General features: G+C 44.5%; 1 protein-coding gene across 5 annotated transcripts in view; it reads right to left on the bottom strand.

The window, feature by feature from the left end:
• Nucleotides 1–13799, bottom strand: part of MVB12B (multivesicular body subunit 12B) — a 100380-nt gene that overhangs the window by 45428 nt on the left and 41153 nt on the right. For all 5 annotated transcript variants that reach the window (XM_084650318.1, XM_084650319.1, XM_084650316.1 and 2 more), the window contains exon 7: nucleotides 8320–8417. In XM_084650318.1, coding sequence (XP_084506444.1) covers nucleotides 8320–8417 — 98 coding nt within the window. The remainder of the gene's footprint in view (nucleotides 1–8319; nucleotides 8418–13799) is intronic.

The following is a 13799-nucleotide window of genomic DNA, read 5'->3' as shown; positions in this document are numbered from 1 at the left end:
TTCTAGACGATCTGTAACTAAATCAAACCCTTCTGCAAATGTAGAATTTAGCAATGATGTCAATTTCTTAACCCTATTTTTTCTTAAAAAGGTTTATTTAGTAATTTCTTCCCTTACTGCTACTGACAGCAGGCAATGCACTTCTGGATCCTGTGTGATGGACTAACACCACCACAGACTCCGTCCGCATGGCTGCCACAATGACATCCACCTAATCAGTTTTAAAGGACACGCACCAAAATATTTTATTTCTTTAGGGCGGACAGCTGGCAAGTGCTCTTTAGAAGTTATCTGACCAACAATGTATCAAAGTGCTCTTTACCTGTCTTCTGCTGCCTTTCCACAACCAGCAGTTCTCATATTTTATCCTTCAAGAGCAACAAACTCAGCTGTGGCCAAGGCGAATCATCATCAGCATGTTTCAGAGTAGCAGCCGTGTTAGTCTGTATCAGCAAAAAGAGATGGAGGACTTGTGGCACCTTAGAGACTAACCCATTTATTTGAGCATAAGCTTTCGTGAGCTACAGCTCACTTCATCGGATGCATCAGCAGCATGGTACCTGAAGATTTCTTCTAAATAAAAAAATGCACAAGAGCAGGATTTCACTCACTGAAACTAGAGTTTTGGCTGAGATAAAATCAGTTGCAGTGATATCTATAAGTTTATGGCCTTCACAAATTCACTCAAAGGGACTTTGGCTACATGGTATGCACATTCTGATGGCTCCTGTGCAGGGTTTAGCTGATCGCCATATTTAGAGTCAGGAAGGAATTTTCCCCCAGGGCAGATTGGCAGAGGCCCTGGGGATTTTTCACCTTCCTCTGGAGTGTGGGGCACGGGTCACTTGCTGGAGGATTCTCTGCACCTTGAAGTCTGTAAACCATGATTTGAGGACTTCAATAGCTCAGACATAAGTTAGCGGTTTGTTACAGGAGCTGGTGGGTGAGATTCCGTGGCCTGCGTTGTGCAGGTCAGACTAGAAGATCATAATAGTCCCTTCTGACCTTAAAGTCTACGAGAGTCCACCACATTTTGCATAATACTGTCTTTATATGGACACCATGACAGCAGGTGTTCAAACCCCAAAAGCTACAAGCACTGCTTAATAAAGATCCATCTGGTGTGTGGCACAGGATGATGTATAAACATATATAAATATATTTCCATCTGGGTGCATGACACAGGATTTTGTACAAACTGAGCTTGTGTGAAATGTGATTCAGAAGTTGCCTACAGAGGAATTTCACATAAAATATAAATGATAATCCTACACAGTCACTTTCACCAGAGGTGACTTTGCCATGGCTGGATTAGCAGAGAGATCTCTAGCTATGATTACACGTGTCCTGTTGAACTGCCCAAATATACCACAAATTATTTTTCAGAAATCACAAATAACTGACAGACTATGGCTTTGCCAGGTCAGCCATTGGCTAGTGGCACAAAACACTGCCACACTCCCATGCCCACCTCTGCTCCTGAGGGGCTGAAATGGTAGGAGTTTTTAAAAAGCTGGTGCAATTTGTGCAGCGGGGTGCCAAGCTCCTAAAACAGATAGCGCTGTGTGTCCTATGCATGGCTGACTCTAACCTGCCCCACCGCAGGCCTCTCTTTGAGCAGGCAGATGTCTTCCATCTCTAAGCAGAACTTGAAGAGGGCTTTCGATGGAGTATCTTGTAATTCAAAAGGTTTATGTTTCAGTGGCACTTACACAGCAGAAAACTTATTGGAGGCAAGAACCCCAAGGGGCATCAGCATATTGGCCTGAAACACCCTGTTTATTAACTTCAGTGAGATAGCTACAGTGGTATTAAAGCACATCCAATTAGCGAGGACTGCAGGAATATTTGCACTCTTAAATCTCTTACTTTCTGAAAGGGTTAAAGCTTATTATTAGCATATAATTTACAGGTCCTTTCTCCCAGGAAAGAAATAATGCACAGTAAATGCCACATTCATTTTAATAATACATGTTACAGTCTGTGCCCAACATCTGCACAAAGGTAAAGCAGACAGATTTTTGTGACATGTCCCACTCTGCCATCCAAACACAGGCTCTTTGTTTCTTAAGTGACGGAAGGTTTAATCAAGAAAGCAGGCAATTCATCAATCGAAACAAGGCTGCTTGCACGGCCCTGACAGCACACACATGGTTTTATACAGAGAAAACCTGGCCACCTGTCAGCAGCACCTTTTACATCAGGATATACAAATATGCAGGGCGATCAATCCTTCAGCCCTGCCCATTCATTTCTTAGTTTTCTTATTATATTTTTCTTTATGCTAGATGTTGTTCTCATTCTTCGCAGGGATAGATGGTGAGACAAGGCGAGCTATGGCTGTTTGTACACTATCATAAAAATTTATATACCCTTAAAGTGACTTATTTGAGCACCATTATTATAAATAATTTTTCACCTCATTCAGGAATTTTCCCTGTAAGCTATTATCTGTGGCTGCATGAGAGGGCTCTCTCTCTCTGTCCTTGTAGCTTTGATAAGCCAAAGCAATATGCTCAGGGATGCTGAGGTCTGAAATGAAGGCAATATGTAGTCACAACAACATCTTAATTAAATTGAAGGCTATGAAAAAGGACTATGTTGTAAAATACTGAGCAGCATTGTCGATGGATCTGTCTGGAATGAGGCATTCCCTGTCCTAATGCGTGGTCATTTGAAAACGTATAATAAAACTCAATCCACTGTTTGGTGCCATGCTCCCAACAGCACAGGAGACCCTTTGCAGATCCAGTCATATATAATCCTGGCTCTAAAGATGGGTGCTCCAGTCCTGGGGTGTGACAAGGTGGGGAGAAAACATCTTGTGTGTGAAAAAGAATAAAGTGATTCCAGACAGAGGCCCTGATCCTGCACCAGAGCTCTGTGCAGGGAAACCCCGAGCAGCATTACAGATTTGGGATTGTATTTTTCTATATACAGCAAATCTTGAAGATTAATTTATTGCTCTAACTTGCAATCAAGAATCTTTTTTTTTTTCTGTCACCCAGCATTTAATTGCTGAGAGTGAAAATGTCCAAAGATCAACCAACCAACCAACTTTCAGCTCTATTTTCACCTTAATTACAGATCTGGAGTCATTTAACTATTACAGAGATAATGGCCAGGTCCAATGTTGTCATGCCAACTTACACCATCTGAGGGCAGGGCCTAGCTCTGTACGTTCAGAATACGCACTACGTGTGCTCTTTTTTACCCTCCTTGGTGTAACATACACAGATTCCCTTCCACCCTCCTTTAAAAAAAAATCTATACCAATTGTCTGAAATTTTTAATATGGGTGATGGAGATAATTATACATATTATGAAATTGATTAACTGCCCATCTGCTATTTAAATGAGGACTAAATTAAAATTGCAATGGCAGGGAAGCAGATATTCAAAAATCATTAATTATTTGGAATTGCTTTTGCTTTCCTAGGATGTCAGAATTGTGCAATAAGAACAACAGCCATTTCAGTGAGCGCCAGACAGAGCCAGCGCCTCTCCATCCGCAGCATTAGCCACCTATCACTTCTGTACCACTGCTAATGGGAGCTTACAGAAATCAGCAGTGTCCCATGTAAGCTGGCCTCTACAGGGGGCTGGAAAACAAAAGTACAGCCCAACCAATCAGGGAGCCTCCACCCTGGCTCCATCCTCCTGAAGGATTTCTCTCTAGGCAATCTGACTTTCCCACAGCAGTTCCTAGTCAACTTTCCGGAGTCACTGCTAATGCCACACGAACTGGAACTGCCAAGGCAGCAAAGGCTCACTGTACCACACTGCGGCTCCAGGCTTTCACCTGAGTAACTGCTCATTAAGAAAGATGCAGTAAGCAAGCTTTCAGAGGTGCAAATGTCCAATTATTGGATAGCAATACAGAGACTGCAGACTGGATTAGTCCCAAGGACCATCTGGCCCAGTACATGGTCTCCCACAGCGGCCAGCACTAGACTCTGCAAAGGAAGCTTTAGTGGTTAGAGACTGGCTTAACCTGTTAAAGAAGGACATTGCATCTCCCTTCCACCACTCTGCTAGCCATCGTTATATATTTTAGGTAACAATCATGATGCAGCAGGCAAAGCCACACTTGGGAGGTTCTTAGTAAATCCCTAACCCTTTATAAACTAGGCATTTTTAAATAACTGACTGCCTGGAAATGACAAATCATCAACACAAATGTGTCGCTCAGGGCTGCAAGGGACAGAAAGGTAAAATCAGTCTGGGATTATGCTAAAGGAAAACCATGACACTATGACAGAAAGCAATCAGACTTTCCTGGCTTTTAGTGGTGGTGTCTTTGCTCATTACAACTTTCTTGCAAGTGGTTTTTTTTCTTTTTTAAATCCTTCATTTACTGATAATCATCCTGAATGAAGTTTTAGGTCTGGGAATATCACAAGCTAATGACAGAACCCTGCACTGGGAGAATACAGAATGTGGCTAATTCAGAATTTCCTTGGCTCTGTGGTTCAGGGAAAAGCCTGGTTATTGTCCCTTTCAAAGGGCATTTTGGAGCTAATAGGTAGTTAGAGAGGGAGCAGATTTCACAGATGCCTATCTGCCACTGTCCCACTGACTGCTTAGCAAAGCAATATTTAGACCCACTAAATTGTTCAGATAGCTACATTTCTGCTAGTCCTAAGAGGCTTGAAAGAACAATGCAGCTACCTGTAAACAGAATTACCTTTAACCAACTGAAAAGAAACAGGGAGTCAGGCTCACATGTGTGCAGGTCGGGAATGCTACGAAGTTAGCGACTGGTGAGGACTCAGACTCCCAGTGAAAGGTGTATGATCTTCTCAAATACCGCAGCATAATGCTCTGCTCCTCAATAGAACTGAGATCCAGGGAGAGCCTGGCATACAGCAGCTACCAGCATGTGGAAACAGCACCGAAGCGGGGGGCTACATTTGCAGAACCCCCAATAAGCAGCCGGGGACACAGTATTTCCTTCTAATCCAACGCTGACCTGGCCCAATAAAACATCCAGGCTCCGTAACACCCTCCCCGACACTTTCTAGAGTAGCAGCCAGCCTTGACTTTCAGTCTATTTTGATTCCCACCCAACAGTTCTAGCCATTCTCCTTTGAAGGATTCTGCTTCACTGCCAGTATCTACTGCGGTCTCTCCTTAGACACAAGCTCTTAAACTGCAAGAAGCAAGTACAAGACCCGCAGCATGTCACAATCAGTATCCTATCTGTGCAAATCTAGACCCCAGCAGAGTAATCAGGTGTGTACATTCGTAAGTTTCCTGTTACCATAGCCCTGTAGCAAGAGACTAACGCTGTACTGTAGATAAAACTGACTGACTGAAAATTACATAGACAGAACAGGACATTTTTGAATGGCTACCACTGTGTCCGGATGCTAAATGTGCCTTTGTAATGTGAAGCACTCAGAGGGAATGGTCACAGACAGCACCTAATCAAGGCTGCCGAACAGGCAGCGATGGTCAGACGGCACACCAAGATGCCTGTCAACGCACAGGAGGTTTCACATCACTAGACCTTTTCTGTGGAAACGTTCACAGCTGCAATAGCCATTACAACAAACAGAAGCACCGCAGCTTGTATTACAATAGGCCTGGAGGAGGACTGGCAGGCAGAAAAAAAAGTTACATACTTTGATTGAAATTTGTGCAAACACTGAAGCCTATTGCTTTGCCTGGTTTTATAGGCTTGTTTTGCACTTTGCCTGTAAACATCTGGTGAAATATTCAGGGTCTGTATAAAATAGGTCATCTTTCCATGCTCGTTCTGCTGCCGGAAGCAGCAGTCCCCAGGAATTCCTACGACCAAGGGGTCTCTCCAGCAGCTTTCAGGCAGAAATATTGCTTCTCTGCCTGCGGGCGCCTGTTGGGCTCATGAGGTGTCAGTAAGTGAGAACTCATGACCTTCCCTTCCTCCCTCTAGACCGGTGTGATGTGAGCACAAGAACATGCTTTCCCTTACAGAGCCAAATCTATTAGGGCAAAAGAGTAATGAGAAAAACCAGTCCTGACATGAATTATGCCATTGTTATATTCCATACATTCAGGAATCTGAAGCTGCAGTTTTAGCAGGAGATTATCTTTTAAATAACCGTTTGATGATGGTACATGAATTAATGCCATGTTCCTGTGTTAGAAGTGTCACTCACCATTAACAGAAAGATCCTGTGGATGGCACAGGTTTGCCACCTTTTCCTCCCTTACGATGCGCAAGCACAATATACTCTATCTTACACCCACTGAATTCATGGCTGGTTTTCCTGGGGTCCCAATCAGACCTGTAAATCCACCATAATCTAGTGAGGCAACCAATTTCCTGGCCAGATTTTGGCACAATAAATTTTAAAGCCAGATATTTTCTTCCTTTTGTGAAAGTGACACAACTAAGGGAACACTAAGGCTAATTCGCTTTTCACCAAGGCTACCACAACAGTTTTAAAGGCCTGAAATTAGTCTAGGGAAAAGCACTTGAGAAAATCATTTAAGTCTGATATTATTCTGAACCGTAGCGGTTAGTGCAGGATATGATTTTTTTGTGTGTGTGCGCGCGTGTGCACACCCCCCCCCCCACACACACACACCCTGTATGTAGGTAGTTAACATAAAGAATGCCATCTTGGCACATAATACGTAACATTATTCAGAAGTTTGTAGGACCACTACATTTATTATTGCTGTGGACTACAAATGGCTTCCAGACTACACTGCTCTTGGCTCCACAGTGACTGGCTCTGTGAGATTTTATATTTATAAAAACTCCCCTCACAACCTCCTAGCTGCAGCCAGGCAATTCCAGCCTTGTATCTGAGTGTCAAGATGGGTTGCCAGGGCAAAGGTATAAAGGGGCTCAAAAATGAATTAGAGAAGTTCATGGAGGATAGGTCCATCAATGGCTATTAGCCAAGATGGTCAGAGATGCAACCCCATGCTCTAGGTGTCCCTAAACCTCCAACTGCCAGAAGCTGGGACTGGATGACAGGGGCTGGATCACTCAATGATTGCCTGCTCTGTTTGTTCCCTCTGAACCATCTGGCACTGGCCACTGTCAGAAGACAGGATGCCGGGCTGGATGGACCAATGGTCTGACCCAGTATGGCTGTTTTTGTGTTCTTTCTGGCCCAACCATCACCACAGAAATAAAGAATCTGTAGACAAAAGTCCTCCTGAAATGGGTTTGCATAGGTGTCAGCATGGGCCGAGCTTTAGGTCCAGTACCGACACGGGATCATGTGCAGGGACCGAAATATTCTGCGCTGGCTGGTTATTTTCATTTATACACATGCATGGTCTCGTTCCTGCTCATGGTATTTACATATGTATTTAGTTGTTCTTTCATTTACATGCATACTAGAGCTAGTATGAGGGGAAAAAAAAAATCAGGAAAAATATTCATTGACATTTTTTCCACATTGAAATTTGGAGACTTTTGACCAGCTCTAGTATGCGTAGGCCTGCCCCAGATGGCACATAGTGCCATTTTCTGAATAAAGAGTCAACGTGTGCTCATATCACATATGTGGTTCGTGCACGGGATTCTGGTGTCTCTCTCTTCCAGTATCCAAGACGTCTGGGGAAAGAGCATGAAAGGCCCCAGTGCTCCTGAAGAGAGTGAGATTAAGGCCACTCTGGAATTTGCAGATAATGGAGGGAAATAGGAGTATGCCCCCCACCCGGAAAAAAAGCTAGAGAGGTTCTAAAAGTAACAACCCCCTTAAAACCAAAGAGTGTCTAGTTTTTGATTTATCCCAGAGGAGGTGAGGTAATTTATGCTGTGCCTGCACACGACACACTGAGTGTGCAGGAGTTCGGTTATTTATTTTCACTATGTATGTGGTGGGTTTGTTTGTTTTTTGGGTGGGGGTGGGAAGAAACCGGAGCAGTGTCTATGCGGAAACCGGGCTTATCACACTGAAAGAAGTGTCCTGTAAGCATGGAAAGAAGCTGTGGGTTTTATGAGGTAAATAAGGGGAGGCAAGCTAAGGATCAGGGCAAAGGGGAGAGGAAGAAAGATACGTAGAGGTGTTAGACTGACAAAAACTACCTAGAAATCCCACTCCTAGCACCCATACTCCCACCGGGCTCCACTGTTTCCAGTGAACAATGGCACTCACTGTTCCTAACAGTTGTGCCTGAACATCCTCTGGAACTAATTCGCATCCCACATGTTTTTGATGCTTGAGTGACAGAAATCTTGGAAGTCCAGTGCATGGATCCCACACCTCTTTCCTTTTTATGCAGCCAGGACTGCTCTATTTGGTTATACTTTCTGATTAAGCTGACAGAGCATAGTATAAGAGAGAGTCATCACTGCATACACTAGCTTACCTGATATGGCGTATAAATTTGAGTGCTGGTGTTCAAAGTCGAGTCGGGAGTTGTTACTTTTGCCTCGAAAGCTCGCGGGAAGCGTCAGAGATATGTGCCTGGTGGAGAGAGGGGGGAATGGAGATGACATTATTACAGAGCAGGAGAAGATGCTGTTATCACCCCATTCCTTAACCTGATGATAATTCCTGTGAGCTCAAGTGGTAAACTGCGAGCAAAAGGCAGAGTGGGCCCAAATCACAGGAAAGTGACAGAGTTGGTGACCCACCCACCCACCCGCCCCTGAGAGCAGCATGGAGCAGTATGGGGCAGGTGTCAGTTTTTCATGAGCATTCCCTTGACTTATAGAAGTGTCCCCATGATGCAGTACTAACAGTCTGCAGGCAGGCACTGAAGGAGCTAAATGTGTATCTTTCAAGCAGTCAGTGGATGTCTATTACAACTGTGGGTCTGGATTTCTCTGTAAGATAAAGCCCTGTGACCTTGCTACATCCACAAATACAATCCCTGGGCAGATGTTTTTTAAACTTGACAGCCCACTGCATCCTCCCCTCAGCAACTCAGGCTCGATTGCTCCAAACAGAACCCAAATGTACGAGGTGGTTTCCTCCTGCCCCACACTCGGAGAGGCCCAGCATTTTCCATCTCACCCTTTCCATACTGCCCTTGAGAAACCAACTAAACCCTGCCCCAGGAAAACGCTCCACAGAGCTGCACGTGGTCGCCAGCAACACAGTCCGCGGCTGGTAGGGGCAGCAACACAAGGCTCCCTCCCGCCCACTTAGTTAAAAAACTTTAATTAAGCCTTAACTTCAGCACATGCTGTAAATAAAACAAGCCTGCAGAAATGAAGTCAGGGCCATTTCAATAGCTCAGCATTTATGAACTATTAAAAGAAAATTGCACATGCTGTAGGGAATGGTGTAGAGAGTGGGCTAGAGAATGCAGGCAAGCTTCCCAGAATCCCCGTCAGCCACAGGCTAGGAGCTGGAAGTGATGCTCAGGGAATCCCAGTACTAGTAGGTACCAGGGCCAGAAATGCAAGTTCTGTCTTGTGGTCATTTGCAAGCAGTTGATTTTCAAAATCTGGAGTCTGGGGGTGTGATTATTCACACAAGCTGTTTGGCAACAGAGAAAAAAACCTAAACCTCCAACCTGACAGCCACTAACCAGTGAGGGTAAGTTTTTAGGTTCCATGCTCCTTGCACTCCCTGTTCAAGAAACCAGGCAGGGAATCATGGCCCCATGACATCTGCTTCATAATCCTGTGCTGGATCCTATTTACCATCCAGGCCGCCTCTATTAATGGCGAACTGACCAACTCTCCAATTTACTATACTTCAGGTGGATAGGAAGAGAAGGTCACAATTTCTCCTGCCACCTGATATGTCTAAGTGAACGCAGAAGAAAATTTTATTTTGTCCCCTAAACCAGTCTTCATACTTGATTCAATTAATGTGGTCACTAAACTAAACTAGAGAGACAGCTTCATCCAAAGCCCTTCAGTTACAGAATACATTTTATTAGGAGATGATATTTGCTAGCTATAGATTTATACGCTTTGATGGGAGATTCAAGCTTTTCCTTTTTAATTTAAATCTATATTTTCTACTGCTGATTCTAGGTCTGTGTGAATTTTTATTAAATGTTATCATTAATCTTCTGGACCCAGTTGCCACATGTAATGAAGATGCTTCTCTCTTCACAGCAAAGACTTAGTCTAGCATGAAGGGAAGAGGCAGCAGCTGTCCATTTCATACATTTAAAAGCTACATAAACAAGGGAAGATACTTTGCAGTGCCCATTTGCCAGAAAACAAGGTAGTGCTTTCCCCACACAAATACCATATTTTGGGGGGGGGGGGGGGAGGGAATGCATCATGTACTCTCCAGCAGAGAATGTCTGGCCTGTTTTTCAGGCCAAGGAATTTTTATTTATTAGATATTTGTTGGAAAAAAGCTACCTTTAAAAACAGGACACACTCCTACAAACCAGAGAAACAGCTTTAAAAACAACGATAATGGTTGTGACCCTCTGGGATAACATTGCTTTGAATTAATGTGTACTTCCAAACCTATTTCCAAGTAAACATTAAAACAAATAACCAAAAAGGCCATGTGAAAACATTTTCAAATTTAGCCAACAGTTTTCTATTGAAAACTCTGACCATGTGGGGCTTTTTGCCAGTAGCAGCCCCAGCCCAGTTACACCACTTCTATGCGTTATGCACTTTCCCTTGAGTTTTGAATGAAATTGTCCAGGAATTTACTGATGAGCCACCCAGACAATTAACAGTGAGGGACAACTGAATGTCTCTTGCTTATGTTGGGGGTCTGTTCTCTTCTTCCGCATGCATACACAGTAACCCCAATGGGAGATTCACAGGGAGAAAATAAGTCAGAACTCCAAAGGGCACATCTCTGAGCAACACAATTTAAAGGCTTACTGTAGCCTGATGAAATCCAGAGTACAGAGCGCATGGACGTCACCAGAGATTAACAACGTCTGTCGACAGAGATGCTGGATCTTTTCCATGGGGAGATTACTCTTCAGCAAAAAGACCTCAAAAGAAGACAGAGCCAGCCCACGCTCCAGAGTCAGGACATGCATATCTTAGCAACCAACCGGGCTAAAAATGATGGGTTTATCAGAATAATTCATAGTACCCATTGTGAAAGCAAATTATGAAGTTGTTGAGACCGTAACCTTCTACATACCTAAGAACCTTCAGATAAGAATTTAATTCAATCCTTGGGTTGGGACGTACCCAATGAACAAAGTACCTGACTATCACCACCATTTCCTGGCAATTCACACCAAGCACCAGGTTCATAAGTGCCATATGCTAAGATGGTGTATACATTCCACCAGCGTAATTAAAATGAATTGCTCTGACTCAAACAGACTCAGCCCACATACACTTGAGCATGGCAGTAGAGAAGCACATATCCAGCTCTTGGCTCGTATCTCAGCACCATCTCCAGTTTATTCTTAATCTTAAACACATCAAAGTTAAACTCTGAACCTAGAGCACTCAGCCACACCTATGATGAATAAATTATGAATATTAAAACTGAACCTACAATTTGAAACTTGCTTTTGGTGAGCATTCAAGCCCATAACTTTCTTTTCACATGTCCATGTGCAGTGATGGCACCTCAAATGTTAGTGGAGTATTCATTTAATAATACTGAATAATGGGCACTGTCAAATAGGAGGAGGTTTTCAAATAAATACAAATGTTTTTGGATTCTCTCTCCCTTCTTCACTCAGCTCTTTTGTGAACATCCATTCTTTCTGATAGCCAAATGGGATTTCGTCATTTAGAATAAAACATGGTGCAGGGATTGGATTTAAGGGCCTCTCCAAGGAGGAAATTGAGTTTCCAGACCACAGGACAGGAGCTGGTGCCATTTCTAGTGCAAGATCAGAACTTTAAATTCTAATTTAAAAAAATGTGACATGGGGTGGCGGGAGGGGCCGGGGGGGGAGAAGGGAAACACAGTCTAATTTATTTTAAATTAATGCAAACATTTGGCCAGGATCAATATAACTCATACCTACTAACTTGATTGCATAATGAATTTTCCTTATGGGTTGTGAAAGCCAAATCGTTTTGCATTGTAGAAGGAAAAAAAATAGACTGCCATCGAAAAAAGCAAGAAAATCCCAATTACAAACTCCCCAAGTTCCTAAACACGTATCGCGAAAGCATGTGCAGCTCTGTGGCATATGGCAAATCAATTACTAGTTTAAATTTTAAAACAAAAACATGGCAAATGTGTTGCAGAAATAATCAAGAACAACGGTTTGGTTTAGATTACAGTGGCCACTAGAGTTTTGAATACAATTAATCATCATTCCAGGCAATGGGAAGCCATATTGACACTTATTCCTCATTTGAATATTTAATTAGGGTGAAGTTCTTCATCAAATTATCACATAACTGGGAGGAAAGCCTAGAAGATTTAAACAATTAGACTTTAACCCATTAGCATCTGCTCACCTGTGAGCTGAAGAACTTGCACCCCACTCCTGTGAAGGAAGAGCACGTTCAGACAGCAGAACAGGAATTGGGCATAATCCCTTTATCAGAAATACAGGAGGAAAGCTCTGTGGGCACTTAACATACTGTGGGTCCTATTCGGAGACGCCAGACAGAAGGCGGTTTCTTGAACTCCATTCATGTTAATCTAGAGGGCTTGGACTTTTATTTAGATATTGAGAGTTTCTTTTGTGCACAGCCTGACTAAGGACATGGGCTCCCTTGTAATGCACAATTGGGTTTGTGCTGCTATGATTGTTAAATGCCCTTCGGCAAAGGGAGTAGGGAGCCCACTCTTGGCAGATGCCCAGGCCATGGCAAGTAGGTGCTAGCAGGAGATAAATGGATAAACACTGGGGGCAAGAGAAGGAGTTTCTTGCAGCAGTTGCCACCAGGGATGAGTCAGAGAGACCCCACCCTGGCTTCACACTCCCTTGAGGCCGGGAGCAGAGATGTCCCGGCAGGGGACCGGTGGGTGGGAGACAGATTGTGGTAATGCTGGTGCTCAGCAGCGGTGCCCGGTCTGGAGAACACAGCCACAGGCTTGCCAATGGAGCCAGCGCTGCGACTCTCGCTCAGGGCAAGGACGCAGAGCCAGCTGGACACTCTCAGGCCGGCCTATCGAACGCGACAGGAGCTCGGACCACTGCTCTCGGACACAGGTGCGGGGACAGCCACTCTCAGCACCAGCGGCTGCTGTGTAGCAAGCGTCGGACTATGCCTGCTCTCGGCTCACCCTTCCTGGCAGGGCCCGTAAGAGACACCTACACTGCAGCTGGGAGGCATGACTCCCCACGCGGGGCGGCAGCAGCTTGGGCTAGCCACCTGAGCTTGGAGCTAGGGAGTCAGGTGGCCTTGGACCTGTGTGGCTAGCCCACGCCACTGGCCTGGCCATAGCCTGGTATGGTTAGCACGCTGGCCCGAACGGAGCTGGCGGGAGTCTGTGCCGGGAGCAGACACACCCAGGGGCTCAGCAGGGTGCAAATCATGCTTAGCCAGCAGAACCAGTGTCCCGAGGGAAGGGCCTGGGATTCCTGACCCTTCATTGCCCTTGTTCTGTCTCTCTCCCCCCTGTGTGGGGAGAGAGATCTCAGAGGCTTTCAAACCTGCTCTTTGCACCAGCGTCTCAGGGCTCCTCACTCCCACCCAGGCTCAGGTCGCAGTGCAGGGCGCAGTCAGGGCTACAGAGCCTGTACAGCCTACGTCCTCCCTCTTTGCAGAAGCCAGCTCCTCTCTGGAATTCTGAAACTTTCCTTTGTATGTTACATTATATCACTCCTCATTAAAAGAGATTTTCTTCTATGGATTAGTTACTAACTCTCTAGAGCCACAATTAGAGCAAACTAATTGAACTTGTGTTTTGACACACTTTCCCAATTCACGAGTGCTGCATGACATATTCACAACAGTGTTGCTGCACAGCCATGGCGACAGC

Source organism: Lepidochelys olivacea, assembly GCF_965140295.1.
Source record: "Lepidochelys olivacea isolate rLepOli2 genome assembly, chromosome: 16".
NCBI classification, from domain to species: Eukaryota; Metazoa; Chordata; order Testudines; family Cheloniidae; genus Lepidochelys; species Lepidochelys olivacea.
Note: the sequence above shows the minus strand (reverse complement) of the source record. Positions and strands in the feature narration are given on the sequence as shown.